Source organism: Corythoichthys intestinalis, chromosome 5, assembly GCF_030265065.1.
Source record: "Corythoichthys intestinalis isolate RoL2023-P3 chromosome 5, ASM3026506v1, whole genome shotgun sequence".
NCBI classification, from domain to species: Eukaryota; Metazoa; Chordata; class Actinopteri; order Syngnathiformes; family Syngnathidae; genus Corythoichthys; species Corythoichthys intestinalis.
The window spans coordinates 38,280,079-38,296,340 of record NC_080399.1 but is presented as its reverse complement, the minus strand read 5'-3'; the positions used below and the strand labels follow the sequence as shown (position 1 = coordinate 38,296,340).

The window sequence follows — 16,262 nt, the reverse complement described above, 5'->3', positions numbered from 1 at the left end:
TATTTAACGTGATTAATGACAAAAATTAATTACCGATGTTAACGCATGAAATTTGATAGCCCTACTTTAAGCCAAAACTACTCTGGATGAGTGTAAGACATTTTGTCTGTAACGTTAAATACAATGAGAAAACAATTAAAATTAAAAAAAAAAAAAAAAAATTTTAAAGGCATGTCCGATATTTTTTTGCCGATTCCGATACTTTGAAAATGACGTGATCGGACCCGATCGATCGGCATCGGGACATCTTTAATTTTTACTATTATTATATTAATATTCCAATTTTTATTCTTAATTTATTGGTTTTGCTCTGTGTAATTGCTATTTGCAATAGTACCAGAAACATTTTTTAAGGATTTACTGTAGGTTTTCTAACTGTGGAACAAATTAATGGAATTATAATGTATTCTTATGGGAAAATCCTGCTCGACATACGACCATTTCTACTTACAAACAAGGTCCTGGAACGAATTAACTTCGTATGTAGCGGTACCACTGTATTAGTATGGATTTTAAATGTTTTATTGTGATTATACCTATTGTTGTAAATATTTTTTTGAAAAAATCATGCAATAAAAATGTTACCATCGATATGACCCTTGAGAGCCTACCGTTCCTCCATGGTGGCTAAAGCCACACCTTCAGCTTCCCGCTTGATACTTTCAACAAACGGCGTCCAGCGGCCCGTCTGAGTCTCGGCATCCTCCTGAAGAATTCGAACCAAAGCCGGTTGCGAATCTGGCAGTGCTTGGTTCTTCTCAACATATCTGCAGAGGTGCGAAGAGGAACTGGATCGTCTCCTCTGTGTGATGGCCCGTTGCGTTGGGAGTCCCTCATTATCTGATTCTACATCTTCTAACACCATGTCAGGATCGAGTTTGGTTGACGCTGAGAGAGAACGGCAAAGGTCATTTTGTTTGGGAAGTAAGATTTTGACAGTTCTGTTCTGATCTGTTCTATGGAGACCTACACAAGAAAACTCACACTTCAGCTCACACGGTGTCTCTTTATTCATTCCAGCATCTTTACATACAATTGGCTCACATATGTTTCATTTTGAGAATGAGAGGATGTTTCGCACCACAACACACATTCACAGGCCACATTTCACAGTTCAAGGCCATAGGCGTAAATCAAGTGGATTGAAACAGGGCTTAATCAAAATAATTCTTAATTTTGTTTATAAATTACCGGATTTGCACAATAATGTCTAATGGAACTCAGCTTTCATTGGATAATACATTGTTACTTATTTGTATTTGATCTCTTATTATTCAGTAAAAAATGGGGTTAAAAGGGAAAATATTCTCAATATGCAGTACAACAAAATAAAAACTACAATGCATAGCTGCCATATAATCATACATACATAGATTATTTTGTCAGAAATGAGGGAAATATACATCTTTTGAATGTGTATTTCTTCTTTAGATGCGACTTATAGGCATGAACATGATAGTCATGTATCCTGTACAACGGACGGGCTGGCAGTTCAATCGGATTGAACTTCTATCGCCGTCAATGATTTTGGAAAGCAGAAGGGAAAAAGCTACTCAGTGGGGAACATATTACAGTACATGACTTTAGAGAAATCCTATAAATTCTTATTGAACTGTATTGCGTATAGTTGGGTGAGTTGTCTATTCTTGTTACATTTTCAAGCTGCCTTGTGTACTGTATATTTTTGTCTGCGTATTAAGAAGCTGCAGTAGCGCCACATTGCTTAATGTTGACAGGTGACTGTATGTATGCGTGAAAATGGTAGCCTCCCCCAGTCGTCTCCTCCTGCTGTTCAAGGGGCTCGCAGCGCCTTCCCCCCTGAAACAGAAGGAGAAGAGGTACTGAGTTAAGCTCCGAATGTCCAACTTGTACTTCTGGTCCACTCAGTTGAACTGAACTGTGAAATGTGGCTTGGGAGGGAATAAACGAGCTAGCGAGGGAATTCTTTGTTACCAAGGAGATCTATAGAACAACATACCTTTTTTTAAAATGTCTGCTGTGGCCTGAAAACCGAGAACACAATGTTAGCAGATGATACACACAATGGAGGTCAAGCAAAAGGTGTCAAAACTGACCTCAACGTCATTGGGGGCCGGAAGAACAGGCTGAGGGAGTTTCAAGCCAAGCCCCGACACAAACCAACCGACCACCCTGAGAAGAAACTCAAATGAACTCTCTGGATGCATTAAATTGAAAGTTCTTGGCTAAAACAGAAAAGCCAATTTAAGAAACCGAGGCAGTAAACTGAAACCAATTATTTAAAATATTGTATATAGTACATATATACGTACATATATACCGTACAGTCATGTGAAAAAAATTAGGACACACCATGAAACATTCAGTTCTTTATTAAGAAATGTTGATCTTGTTTTTCTTTATCTCAGGAAAAGAAGGATTTAATTGCAGGCAAACAACAAAAATTAACATTGCTTTACTCATTAAACCAAATCTATCAACAAAAATGCATAACTGAGGAAAAAGTTAGGTCACCCTACCACCTAAAAACTAGTGTTACCCCCTTTGGCTGAAATAACTTCATTGGGACGCTTTTTGTAGCCATCTACCAGTCTTTGACATCAGTCTGAAGAAAGTTTGCTCCACTCCTCAACGCAGAATACTTTCAGCTGTGAGATGTTTGAGGGGTTTCTTGCATGTACAGCACGTTTCATGTCACCCCACAGTATCTCAGTTGGATTAAGATCTGGGCTTTGACTCTCCATTTCTTGCTTTTCAGCAAGTCCTTGGTGGATTTACTAGTATGTTTTGGGTCTGTTAGGGCCTTGGCCCCTCCCTCCTGAGACCTGGCCCACCTAGGGCAGGTGTGAGTGTTTTTATTGATTTGCAGGTTGGACGCCAGACGGGTGAAGCGGCTTCAGCTGCTGGCAATGCCAATCAGCCATCTTTATAAGCCAGTGGACGGCACCACCTCGTCGCCCGATCAACTAGTCTGTTTACCACGTCAGTTGCATCTCGCGTACTTTATTATTTATCTGATCCCCAGCTTACGACGCTTTTCTTTTCGCCCCAGGTCCTTACTTTGTGCGCTCCTGTCGGATTCCATGCCTGCCTTTCTTCCAAGCTTCCACACCCCACGTCGACTCAGCTACCCCAAGCAGAACGACCTACACCCGCCACCTTATTGTTTGTGCTCGTCAATAAAATATTACTCACCACAACCCCCGTTTGTCTGCATTTGGATCCCCTCACGTCATACACCTGAACAGGGTCATTGCCATTTTGCAGGGTCCAGTTTCGCTTCAGCTTTAATTTTTTTCAAAGATGATCCCACATCTTCCTCAAATACCTTTGGATACACGATAGAATTCATGGTGGATTCACTGATGGTGAGCTTGCCAGGTCCTGCTGCAGCAAAACATCCCCAAACCATGACACATCCACCTCCATGCTTCACTGTTAGTATGAGGTTGTTTTCCTGGAATGCTGTATTCGGTTTAAGCCAAACATGTCCTCTGTTCTGGTGCCCAAATAATTCAATTTTAGAGTTATCTGTCCAAAGAACATTATTCCAGAAGTCCTGGTCTTTGCCTACATTCACTCTGGCAAACCTCAGTTTGGCCTTCATGTTCCTCTCGGAGAGCAAATGTTTCTTCCATGCACACCTCCCATGAAGGTTAAACTTGTGAAGTCTCTTTCTGATTGTAGAGGCATGCACTTTCACATCAACAGTAGCAAGAGCCTGCTGTAGGTCCCATGATGACATTTAAGGGTTTTTGGAGACTTCTTTTAGCATCTTGCGGTCTGCTCTTGGGGTGAACCTGCTTGCATGGCCAGACCTGGGAATGTTGGCAGTTGTTTTGAACGTCCTCCACTTGTAGACTATTTTCCAGACAGTGGAATGGCTGATTTTATATTCTTTTGAGATCTTTCGAAATCCCTTACCAGACTCATAAGCGTCTACAATTTTCTTTCTGAAGGCCTCAGACAGCTCCTTTGATCTCACAATGGCGTTTTCTCTCACTTCAACAGTCTGTCACTTTTGAAAGTATTCTGCATTGAGGAGTGGTGCAAACTTTCTTCAGACCGATGTCAAAGACTGGTAGATGGTTACAAAAAGCGTCTCACTGAAGTTATTTCTGCCAAAGGGGGTAACACTAGCTATTAGTTGGTAGGGTGTCTTAACTTTTTCCTCAGTTAGAATATGCATTTTTGTTGATAAATTTGGTAAAACAATGTTAATTTTTGTTGTTTACCTGCAATTAAATCATGTTCTTTTCCAGAGATTAAAAAAAAAAAAAAAAAAAAACAAGAAGAGACATTAATATGTGAACATTTCTTAACAAAGAACTGAATATTTAATGGGGTGTCCTATTTTTTTCACATGAGTGAGGAGCAGAAGTATTTGCACCCCTTGTGATTTTGCAAGTTGTGCAAATACTTCTGCTCCTCACTGAATATATATACTATCTATAGTTATTATTCACATTTTTAATTTTCTGTAATTTCCTTTATTTATTCTAAACATGAAATCTTAATGCTTAGAATTACAAAAGTATTTATTGGCAATAATTATTTCATTACCATTTCAACAACGAACAACATAAAATAAGATAAAACTTAAAATTAAATATTTAACTTGACCCACCATAGAATAAAAAGTATGTTCAAATGCCGACAATAATCTGCTATTGGTTCACAGACACACCCTTTGTAATGTACTTGCATTATTTGTATGATATTTTGTTGATGTTTTCCTTGCTTTTGTGTTTTCGGATGGTAATTGAAGGCAAGTGCGTAGGTTTGCATCGGGACGGTAGGGACATGACACTTCCAACTTTTCAGGATGCTTAAGTTTAAGTATCCCCACCAACTTTTAAGCAACCTTATTTGCATTATATAATAACTTCAGTTATATAAGTAATTTAGATACTCTTCCCATATGTTGTATGGATAGAATTGGCCCTACCATTATTAAGTGAATTATTTTCATTATGTTCAGGCTTACATTTACCCCTTTTCACTTGCTGAATGTGCCGGTCTATTCTCCCCCTCAAATGCACGTTTGATCGGCTAATGACTTGCATTTATTTAAATTTTATTTATTTTCTACGTTATTAATTGTAAAATATTTTATTTGCAGCCTATGCAGGCATTTTTTTCAGATAATCATCCATCAATCATAGTCTAGGAAAAAGTTTTCATTTTTTGTTGAGTTTAGCTGTGCTTGTGGACAAAAACAGTACTGTTTTACCTGAAAGAAAGCTACATTTTTATTTATTTTTTTAATCCCCGACTAAGAAGTTTTTTCAGTTATATTTATTTATTTAGACGATGCTGAGTGGTCTTAAAACAAATGTTTATTTTTTTGCATTCCTGGATAGTTAAGAGATTATTAAGAAGTTTGTATTTATCGTGCATTAATATAATTTAAATTGCGTATAAATATCAAAAATGTTTTCTTAGTAGTTTTGGAAGGCAAACGTTTTAATCGGACGATGTATCACCTGAACCAATACACATGAAAGTTAGTATAAGTCAATGCAGATTAATTTTGCATTGATTGTTTAGCCTATCAATTAATTAGGTTTGTAGTTCTGACCCCCGTTCAACCCATCTATTTGCTCTTAATAATGTCCGGTCTCCAGCAAAAATATATTCATGTTACATTGTCCCTACCAATGTTGAGGTCACCAAACCTACGCCCTTGATTGAAGGGATCATTTTGAAACCCTTTAGTTGTGCTTACTTACAGTCGAGGAGAGCTAAAGGGGGCAAGAAGAGAGAAAATCTAAAGGTGACAAGTAAATGTTGCTGGTGCACTTGCACTGTAAGTGCTTACTAAAAGTTACAGTGAGTTCACTCGAGAAGTGCGCACTACTGAGCTTATTGCTTGCGCTAAAGAAATTTTTCAGTTTCAGCAATATAATTTTGTTGACAAGGGTTAGGGATTAGGGTTAGGGATTATGATTAGGGTTAGGGTTTGGGTTTAGGGGTAAGGTTAGGGTTCAGTGCTTCAGAACCAAACCACATTTTTTGTCGCATTTCGGCAGAAAATCCTCAGCCACCGAATTTTCAGTGTATCTATATTAACCACTTAAAAACACTGAAAATTTATCACATTTTAGTAAGATATTTTCTTAAATCTAGTCAAAACACTATCTTCTGTCTCGTTTTTAGTGTTAAATACTATTCAATCGATGAATGTGTAAAATTATTCTGCTAATTGAAGTCAAGACTACTTTTTATTCTTAAATACAGTGCAAATTTATAACGTCTTGATCAGATTATTTTTCTTTAATCTAGTCAAATAGTTTTCTCCATCTTGTTTTGAGTGTTAAAGACTAGTTAATAGATTAAAGTGTCAGATTTTTCCACTAAATTTAAGTACAGTGGTATGAAAAAGTTTCTGAACCTTTTGGAATTTCTCACATTTCTGCATAAATCACCATTAAATGTGATCTGATCTTTGTCAAAATCACACAGATGAAAAAACAGTATCTGCTTCAACTAAAACCACCCAAACATTTATAGGTTTTCATATTTTAATGAAGATAGTATGCAAACAATGACAGAAGGGGGAAAAATAAGTACGTGAACCATCACATTTAATAATTTGTGGCCACCCCCTTTGGCAGCCATAACTTCAACCAGACGCTTCCTGTAGCTGCATATCTGTCTGGCACATCTTTCAGGACTAATCTTGGCCCATTCTTCTCTACAAAATTGCTGTAGTTCAGTCAGATTCCTGAGATGTCTGGCATGAATCGCTGTCTTCATGTCATGCCACAGCATCTCAATGGGGTTCAAGTCTGGACTTTGACTTAGCCATTCCAGAACTTGAATTTAGTTCTTCTGAAACCATTCTGAAATTGATTTACTTCTGTGTTTTGGATCATTGTCTTGTTGCAGCATCCATCCTCTTTTTAGCTTCAACTGTCTTACAGAGGGCCTCAGGTTTTCTTGCAAAACATCCTGATAAACTTTTAAATCATTCTTCCATCAATGATTGCAAGTTCTTCAGGCCCTGTGGCAACAAAACAGCCCCATATCATGATGCTCCCTCTGGAGCTCTCTGGAGCTGTCTCATGATGTTGGTGAGCTGTTCCATTTTTCCTCCACACATGGCGTTGTGTGTTACTCCGAAGCAATACAACTTTGGTTTCATCAGTCCACAAATTATTTTGCCAAAACCTCTGTGGAGTGTCCAAGTGTCTTTTTGCAAACATTAAATGAGCAACAATGTTTTTTTTTAGACAGCAGTGGCTTCCTCCTTGGAGTCCTCCCATGAACACCATTCTTGGCCATAGTTTTACATATAATTGATGTTGTTGTGTGCACAGAGATATTGGACTGTGCCAGTGATTTCTGTAAGTCTTTAGCAGACACTCTAGGGTTCTTTTTTACATCTCTGAGTATTTTGCGCTGAACTCTTGGCGTCATCTTTGGTGGACGTCCACTCCTTGGGAGAGAAGCAACAGTGCCAAACTCTCTCCATTTGTAGACAACTTCTCTGACTATCAACTGATGAACATCCAGACTTTTAGAGATGGTTTTGTATCCTTTCCCAGCTTCAGACAAATCAACAATCCTTTCTCGCAGGTCTTCAGACAGCTCTTTTGACCAAGCCATGATGCACATCAGACAATCCAGGTGTGTGTTTTATGGCGGGTAGGGCAGATTTAAGCCACTCATCAGTGATTGGGCACACACCTGACTTAAAATGTTTGGTAAAAATTGGTTTCAATTGCTCTTTAAGTCTCCTTAGGCAGAAGGTTCACTTACTTATTTTTCCCCTTCTGTCATTGTTTTGATGCTATCCTAATTAGAATATGAAAACCTATAAATGTTTGGGTGATTTTAGTTAAAGCAGACACTGTATTTTCATCTGTGTGATTTTGACAAAGATTGGATCATGTTTGATGGCGATTTTATGCAGAAATGTGAGAAATTCCAAAAAGGTTCAGATACTTTTTCATACCACTGTACTACAGTAATAGTAATACTATTTGTTCCTATTGAGCCCACACATCTAAAAAGTTGGTAATTTTTTCACCTAAATCTAGAAACAAATGCTTTCAAATAATGTTTTGAACAATATTTTTATTTAAATTAAGAACATTTCTGACAAACATGTTTTTTTTCGGATGAAATATACTTAATTTATTGTTTAAAATAAGTCTGTTAAACCTATTTTCAGATAGCTATTTTTATTTCAAGAAATCTCAGTGAGTAAAATTTCCTTGAAGCACTGGCAATTAATTCCCCCTATTTCTAGTAAATTTACACTGAAAACAAGGAAATTTAGCTAGTTTTAAGGAGGTGTGTCTTTGCAGTGTATGTATTGCAAACCAGAAAGATTGTCTTTTTTTTTTTTTTTTTAAACTAAAATGAAGCAACAAAAACATGTTTTCTTACAGTGTGTTCAACAATATACTTTCTTAAAAATAATATTTCTAGCAGTGTATAAGGCACTGCTAGAAATATTATTTTTAAGAAAGTACATCAACAAATTTTGATACGGTTCAGCTCAAACTTCCTAAAACCATACATATCTGGTGCTTAAATAACGCATAGAACTGTTTTCAAGGGTATGACTGTGACAAAATAAACAGGTTGCTTTGCAATTTTGAGAATATTTGCATTTATCTGTTGCTTACAATAAGTGTTTTAGCTTTTTTTCTAAACAACAAATTAGACTGTTGAATGTTTAAAAAAAAAAGTATCTTAGCTTTTTAGTTTTAACAGAGTTGTTTTGTTGCTGACAATAAGTTATTTAAGCTTGTGAAAATATTTAGCATCCTTGATTTGTTGGTTTGAATAAGTATGTTTAAGCTTAATATTAGCTTAAAATAAGCCCTGATATATATATATATATTTTTTTTTTTATAAAGCCCAGATATTTTTAATTCATGGAATCAAAGTCATTAAAATTGATTTTCTGCACTGGGAGATAATTTCAATTTTTCAAGTACATTTGCATTGACAACAAGTGAAATATATATATAACCTATGTTAAGTTTTTGGAAATGTTTTTGCAAGGTATAAGAGAAAATAAGGGCGACCTACGCTGAGGCTTTGCTATCAGTGTCCAGTGAGATTCCACTGAGAGATTCAGGTGGTGGAGAAAGAACTGCAAGAGAAAAGACATGAAATGGAAACAAAGCGAGTCAGTGAAGAAACTGCTGAGTCAACTGTGATCAACTCTTAAAATTTGAGTCTTCCCACCAAGAAATTTAAAGTATGTACTTTTGTCCAATGATGAGCGGGGAGTCTTTTTGGGTTTCGGCTCAAGGGGCACAGAACTTGCTGGTATTAGAACCGGCTGAGGGATCTGCTGCTTTATCCATGTCACTACGCTGAAGCCCAGAAAGACAGGTGCATTCGGTTAAATGATTGGCTGCCGTAGACGTCTGATCCAAGATCATTCGATCATTCTCTGCAACCATTCCCAATCCAAATCGACTGGAGGTCTATCGCCGTCAATAGCACTGAAACTTGATCGCTCACTGCCAGATCTCAATGGCAGTAAATGAGACACTCACTTTGGAGGGAACGTAGATTGACTGTCGTCTTCCTCTGCCTCATCTTCTGACACCATCTCCACCACTGGGATGTGTGGTAGCGGGTCATAATCTGGACACACATATTTTTGACGTTGTTTGTTGTAATGCAGCAGAAAATAAGTATTTGCATAAAACAGAAAGGCATACCTGGCATTGTTGCAACTTCATACACCTGTAAGAGAATCGATCCGTTTTTGAAGCGTGTGATGCATTATCAAGTTGTTCAAAAGTACAGATTTGGATCTCACCTCTGTGTGCTCCTCTTGGTTGCCCTCATCGATTTCTCTGTACTTGTCATCGGGCTGCGGCAGCACCTTGGTCAGGCTGTGCGTGACCCAACCCATCACTCCCGTCCTGAAACGAAGACACAGGCTAACAACTTCAGCCGCTAACAACATCCACGGAATATGCACTCTATTGATTAGATACTCACCTTTCTCCATCTCCTATGGACTGGTGGAGAAAAAAACAAAACACTTATATTTTTTAATGATTTTCTGCTTAATGGAACAGACAAAACCAAGTATAAATGACCTCCATGTGAAAGACGGTTACTCAAATTATACAAGTATGAAAATCGCAAATTTCTTATACCGCTGAAAATTTTTTAACTCAAGGTGGGACTCAATTTTTGCTATTTAATAAATTATTCTTGATAAACTGCATTTTAATTGCATACATATTTGTCCCAAAAATGTACATATTTCAAATTTAAGGGTTTTCAGTGACTGAATGAAGCAAATTGTATACTTCATACTCTGGAAAAAAATGCAATTAATTCAAAAAGTGTAGTAAAAAGCAATCATCTGGGCAAAAAAAGTAAAAATTTTAGTAGAAGTTTTAGGACCATTTTTTTTTCTCCGAACATTTCATTGGTCCAAAAAAAAAAAAAATTCCAAGTAACCTTAGCAAAAACTATGTGGGTGAATTATGTAAAGACTAGGACATTATAATATTTGCATAACCCCACATTTTTAAATCCATAAACAGTATCTTTGATGAAACGTGCTAAAATAATTGGATTTCCTTTGGTAGGGCTGTTGGCCGTTAGCTAAGCTAATGTATGTGTGAATTTAGTCAGTGTACCAAAAAATGTGCACTGACAAAGGTTTAGCATTTGGAATGCAATCTGTGATTGAAATTTGTGAATGTTATTTATTATTTATTTAATTTTAGAAGTTAATTTATCGTAATGATTACATTACAGTCCTACTCCTAGTTTTAACACGAGTTTACTGTATGAGCATAGCCATTTTGTGACGTCATTTCTACCCATGCACATAAACTCTGATACACTCTAAAATGTGTATGGAACGAGATGGGTAATAATGCTACTGATGTCAAAAGGAAGGATGCGGATACTTCTGGGTTACTTCTATTTGATTGGCTAAAAAAGGACTGACATTGATAAAATGGCTGCCACTACTTATGATGGCCAATTCCTGGAAATACTGACATTTAGTTCAATTTTTCTCCACTAATACACATCAGAAAAATTCAATAATGCGTTTTCCTTTTCTTGAAATTCTTCCTGCTGAAATGCATGGTGTCTGTCTACCCTATTAAATTTTCATGAGAACTAATGTTGCTCGGTCATCTTAAGGACTGGACTGATCAGGTTCTGATAAATGCATTCATTCATTGACTAGAAAATTTGAACGCTTCACCTTGCTGTCCAGGTGGGGGCTTCCAGCAGGTTGAGGCAAGGCGCTAGCAAAGCCATTGGACAGCCAACCTAAAACCCCTGCCTGGGATTGGCTGCAGGAGAGGTGTGTAGAGAACACAGCATGTTTATGTAAACTTTGACTGAAAAAAACAAAAACAAAAACAAAAAATCACCTGTCATCTGACGCATCACCCAAGTTCTTCAGTGGAGGACTCTTGACTGTGTTAAAGCATTGATTTTAGAGTAATCTTTACCCACACAGGAAATACCAAATGTCTAGTAATAATGCTCACCATCTCTTTTGCATCGTTCCTGTTTAATCTGAGACAGAGAAAAGTGAATATATTTAGTATAGTAATTACGTAAATAACTCATCAAATCCATTTATTCATACAGTCGTACATTATGGATTGAACGGGTGTGTGTATGCGTGTGTGTACCTCAGTAGGATTATTGATATCTGCATCTGTATGAGGAGACCCAGGTGGATGGGGCACAACTTTCACTACCCAGTTAAACATCCTGTGGAACATACACACACACACACAAGCAAGCAAGCAAGCCCTTTGTCAACATTCAATATTAACGATAATGATGATCATTTAGACAGGCTGAGAGAGAGCCCTTCAGTGGAGCCAAGGAGAAGTGATGAAGCAAATTATTGTGATGGTAATGTTTTAAAATCATAATGGTTACTCAAAAATTGAAGATGTTAATCAAGCAAAAATAAAATAACATGGTACAATAAATTACACTCATTTTCTGAAGAGGATTTTAAAAAGAAGTAGAGTATTTAAATATGTTTGTATTTGTATTTGTGTTCGTAATAGAAAGCCTATGAATATATCACCTTCTTCCAGTTGGTAAAATAATCTTGTTGGATTTTTGCCCCACCTCTCGGGAAGAAGCCACTCTCTAGTCTGGTAGTACTTGTACTCAGTCATTTCAACATCAATTTAAAAAAACAAACATATTAGTTTCGTACCTGAGTGTCTACAGGAGACCCAGCATGCCGCTGGGGTCGACGAGATCCACGGTGCGACGCTGCTCTGCAGGGATTTTCCACAACGGCTGCCTGAGCCTAACTGGATTAGGAAACGCCATTTGAAGGTTAAGGCCCAATCCTGGACTTGGAGCCAGATTGAGGATGAGTAAAGTGTTATGAGGACGTTATCCCATGTGAGCACAGCAAACTGTTGCTACCCATACCGGGTAGATGTGGGCGTCCATTTGTAATGTCTTTATCTTTCCTACAAACCCCAAATGCAATGAAGTTTGGGCGACAACAGGGCAATGATTTGCAAATCCTTTTCAATTTATATTCATTTGAATATATTACATAGACACGATACTTATTGTTCAAACTGATTAACGTTTTTGTGGTTTATAGGGGTAATATTCACTCATTTTGAATTGGATACCAGAAATAAAAAAAAATATTTTTTTTTAATTAAAAAAAAAAAACTGGGATAGTGGCTGCAAAAAACTGAGAAACTTGACGAATGCTGCAAAAGCAACTTTTGGATGATTCCACATAGGCTCCTCAGAAACAGGTCTGTGTCATCATTGGGTTTATGAAGGAGCATGGATTGAGGTTTGCCACTTTGTGAACAACCGTGTGAGCTAATAGTGCGACAGTTTAAAAACTAGGGTTCTCAATTTATACCAGTTCTATTGTCTTTTTATGTGATTTTCAACTTAAAAAATCACTTTAAATTAAAATTTGAACAAAGAAAGAACACTTTTGGGCGTATTTTTGTTTTCCATCCCCGCAATGGTCCACTGCGTGATTGTACCTTGTTCCATAATAACACATCCAATCCTCATTCCATTTTCTTCTCCCGTTGGTGACGTGGGACTTTAATTAACGAACTGGCTAGCCATGAGCTACTAGTATATCAAGCCAACTGTATGACCGAAATACAAGAAATGTAGAGGGAGTCAATAATGTTATTAGACAACGTGCTGCTATAATTTACTTGTCTTTTAGTTAGGTTTATTCACATCATCCAGTAGAATACAGTACATACAACAGATGAATATGTACATACACATAATTTTTTTTTATACAGTCAGACCCCAAGTAAGTTATTTAAAGCATTTGTCTCTCTGCATAAAGTAAACCAAACAATGTCATTTCTTCTCAATATTTCGGTTTATTAAGATGCACCTTCAAATAAGCATCTAGCAGCATGCTAAATGTAAATTGTAAGTAAGAAAGTGTGTGTCAAGTAGAAAGACCTTCTTGGAGTCCAGTAGGTCACCTTTCAAAGCTCCCAGTGCTTTGCAGGGGTAACAAGAGGAAGGTTGCAGATCCCATTATGTGCTCAGGAGGGGATAAGCTGTGAGAACAGGTCGACGGCTGGAAGATGGCGCCGCAATGCTGGGCTCAATCTTAGCTCAACATCTGGATGACACGAGGGACAGACTCTTTATTTGGGCATGCAAGCATTGAAGTAGAATAAGGAAGTCAAACACACAAAAGTGACAGTGACAACAGGAAGAAAAACAGGAAGAAGTAGGAAGAGAAAGCTGCTCAAGCTGTCATGGATGATCTGTGACAGGCTAATCCTGATGAACTGTGACGCAAAGACATACAACACTGCTTCACAATGGACAGTCACAGCGCACATGCTGAAAATGAAAAATTGATATAATTTCAACAATTACATTTTGAGCGTCTTGGTCATGTCTCAATCTTGACTGCCAAAAGTTTTGTACTTGCCAGTGGGGTACAGCGTCAAGACTGGCACTTCAACTTTATTAGTTTGATTTGAAAGAATAAAAATTCGGTCAAAACAAAAAAATATACTATTTCATTTTTATATTACAATTATATACGATATCACCACCCATGGTTATGAATTCAAAAGTTTATCACGATGTTTTGCAGGAAAATCTAAGGCCGTCTCTCAGACAGTTGAAGCTAAAAAGAGGACGGATGCTGCAACAAGACAATGATCCAAAGCACAGAAGTAAATCAACTTCCGAATGGTTCCAGAAGAAGAAAATACACATTCTGGAGTGACCAAGTCAAAGACTTGAACCCCATTGAGATGCTGTGGCATGACCTAAAGACAGAGATTCATGCCAGACATCCGAGGAATCTGACTGAACTACAGCAGCTTTGTAGAGAAGAATGGGCCAAGATTACTCCTGAACGATGTGCCAGACTGATATGCAGCTACAGGAAGCGTCTGGGTGAAGTTATTGCTGTCAAAGAGGGGAACCACAAAATATTAAATGTGATGGTTAACTTACTTATTTTTCTCCCTTCTGTCATTGTTTACATACTATCCTTGTTAAAAAATGAAAAGCTATAAATGTTAGGGTGGTTTTACTTAAAGCAGGAATCTTGACAAAGATCATATCACATTTGGTGATTGGTAATGGTGATTTTATGCAGAAATGTGAGACATTCCAAAAGGTTCAGATATTTTACATACCACCGTATATACGTTCAAATATATGTATTTGGCGGAAAACAGAGACGAGTGAAAAAGCAGTTTCGCCTATTGCACCCTTCTTTAAAATAAACTGCTGTATTTTAAGCCAAAAGAACGGATGTGTTTGATAGAACAATATATGTCTATATGCTGCCATAGCAGATTCATAGTGCATTAAGCACCTGAAGTATTTTTAATTAGTCCATTTTACCCTGGAGACCCCCGTTTACAGAAGTCGCGCAACCGCTTGTTTCAACCCAGCCATCAAAAGAAGGAAATCAATTATATTTATTATTCGAAATGCCTGTCATTTTAAGCTTAGAATCATTCATTGATGTCTAATATGTAGTTTATAATAAATTTTAAAAAACAACTTTTAAAAAAGTATTCACTCGCATATTTTAAACTTTATAAAAAGAAAGTAAGTAATTATATTTCATATTCAAAATGTCTGTTTTTGGCTTAGAATTATTAATTGATGTCTAATATTTCGTTCAAAAAAATGACTAAAAAATTATTCACTCAAACAAATTACGTCACAATGAAAAAATGGTGTCTCTAAATTAATCACTGATATCTACCTCATAACTATCGCTTAATTGTATTTTTTTTGTTACTGTCGCATTTTCTCCGATGTTAGATAAATAATCGATCCAAACAAATTGGAGAGAAAAAAAACATTTAAAAGGGTAAATATATGTTATATGTATATATTTTATGGGTGAAACATGGTAATATAACAAGGGTCGCGATGCAGAAATCACAGACATCAAGGAGTGTTCGAGATCTTCTTTTTCATATATTTACCCTTTTAAACGTTTTTTTTCTTCTTCAGTTTTTCTTTGTTTGGATTGTATATTTATCAGCTAACATATCGAGGAAAATTTGACAGTACCAAAAAAAAAAAAAAAATTAAACCAAAGTTCTGAGGTAGATACGCGTGATTTATTTACAGACACAGATTTTCATTGTGATGTAATTTGTTTGAGTGAATAATTTTTTAAAGTCATTTTTTTAAAACGAAATATTAGACAACAATTAAAAATGACAGACATTTTGAATAAGAAATATAATTACTTGCGTTCTTTTTATAGCTGGGTTGAAACAAAAGCAGTTACGTGACTTCTAAACGGGGGTTTCCAGGTTAAAATGGACAAATTAAAAATAGTTCGGGACGTAATACTCCATGAATCTGCTTTGGCAGCATATAGACATATTGTTCTTTCAACCAAGGGCGTAGGTTTGCATGGGGACCGTAGGGACATAACACTACCAACTTTTCAGAATCCCCAATTTGTCCTCACCAGCTTTTGAGCAACTTTAATTGCATTAGAACTTCAGTTTTACAGGTAATTTAGATTGTCTACCCATATGTTGTAAGGATAGAAATGACCCTACCATTATTAAGTAAATTACAGTACTTTCATTATGTTCAGACTTTTCACTTGTTGAATGTGCCGGTCCAATTTTTTCCCCCCTCAAATGTATGTTTAATTGACTGATGACTCCTCCGCCCCCTTCGAAGACGAGGGATATTAGAATTTCTTTTCCCGCCAGCAACAGCCACTGTAAGAAATGTAAAAAAAGACGTCAATGTTGTGAAGGTGGGGAACACACCACTAATTT

The 16,262-nt window shown here is 36.8% G+C and overlaps 1 protein-coding gene across 1 annotated transcript in view; it reads right to left on the bottom strand.

Moving 5' to 3' along the window:
* LOC130916207 (cyclic nucleotide-gated cation channel beta-3-like) overlaps positions 1-12,351 on the bottom strand; it is a 58,127-nt gene extending 45,776 nt beyond the window's left edge. Inside the window, exons 1-14 of the mRNA XM_057836725.1 lie at positions 12,176-12,351; positions 11,631-11,712; positions 11,484-11,511; positions 11,364-11,409; positions 11,192-11,282; positions 9,958-9,977; positions 9,773-9,878; positions 9,672-9,696; positions 9,504-9,594; positions 9,187-9,317; positions 9,028-9,091; positions 2,076-2,151; positions 1,979-2,003; positions 612-888 (exon numbers count right to left, since the gene is read on the bottom strand). Of these exons, the coding sequence (XP_057692708.1) occupies positions 612-888; positions 1,979-2,003; positions 2,076-2,151; positions 9,028-9,091; positions 9,187-9,317; positions 9,504-9,594; positions 9,672-9,696; positions 9,773-9,878; positions 9,958-9,977; positions 11,192-11,282; positions 11,364-11,409; positions 11,484-11,511; positions 11,631-11,711 (1,061 nt within the window). The 5' untranslated portion in view covers position 11,712; positions 12,176-12,351. The remainder of the gene's footprint in view (positions 1-611; positions 889-1,978; positions 2,004-2,075; positions 2,152-9,027; positions 9,092-9,186; positions 9,318-9,503; positions 9,595-9,671; positions 9,697-9,772; positions 9,879-9,957; positions 9,978-11,191; positions 11,283-11,363; positions 11,410-11,483; positions 11,512-11,630; positions 11,713-12,175) is intronic.
* Positions 12,352-16,262: the final 3,911 nt, after the last annotated feature.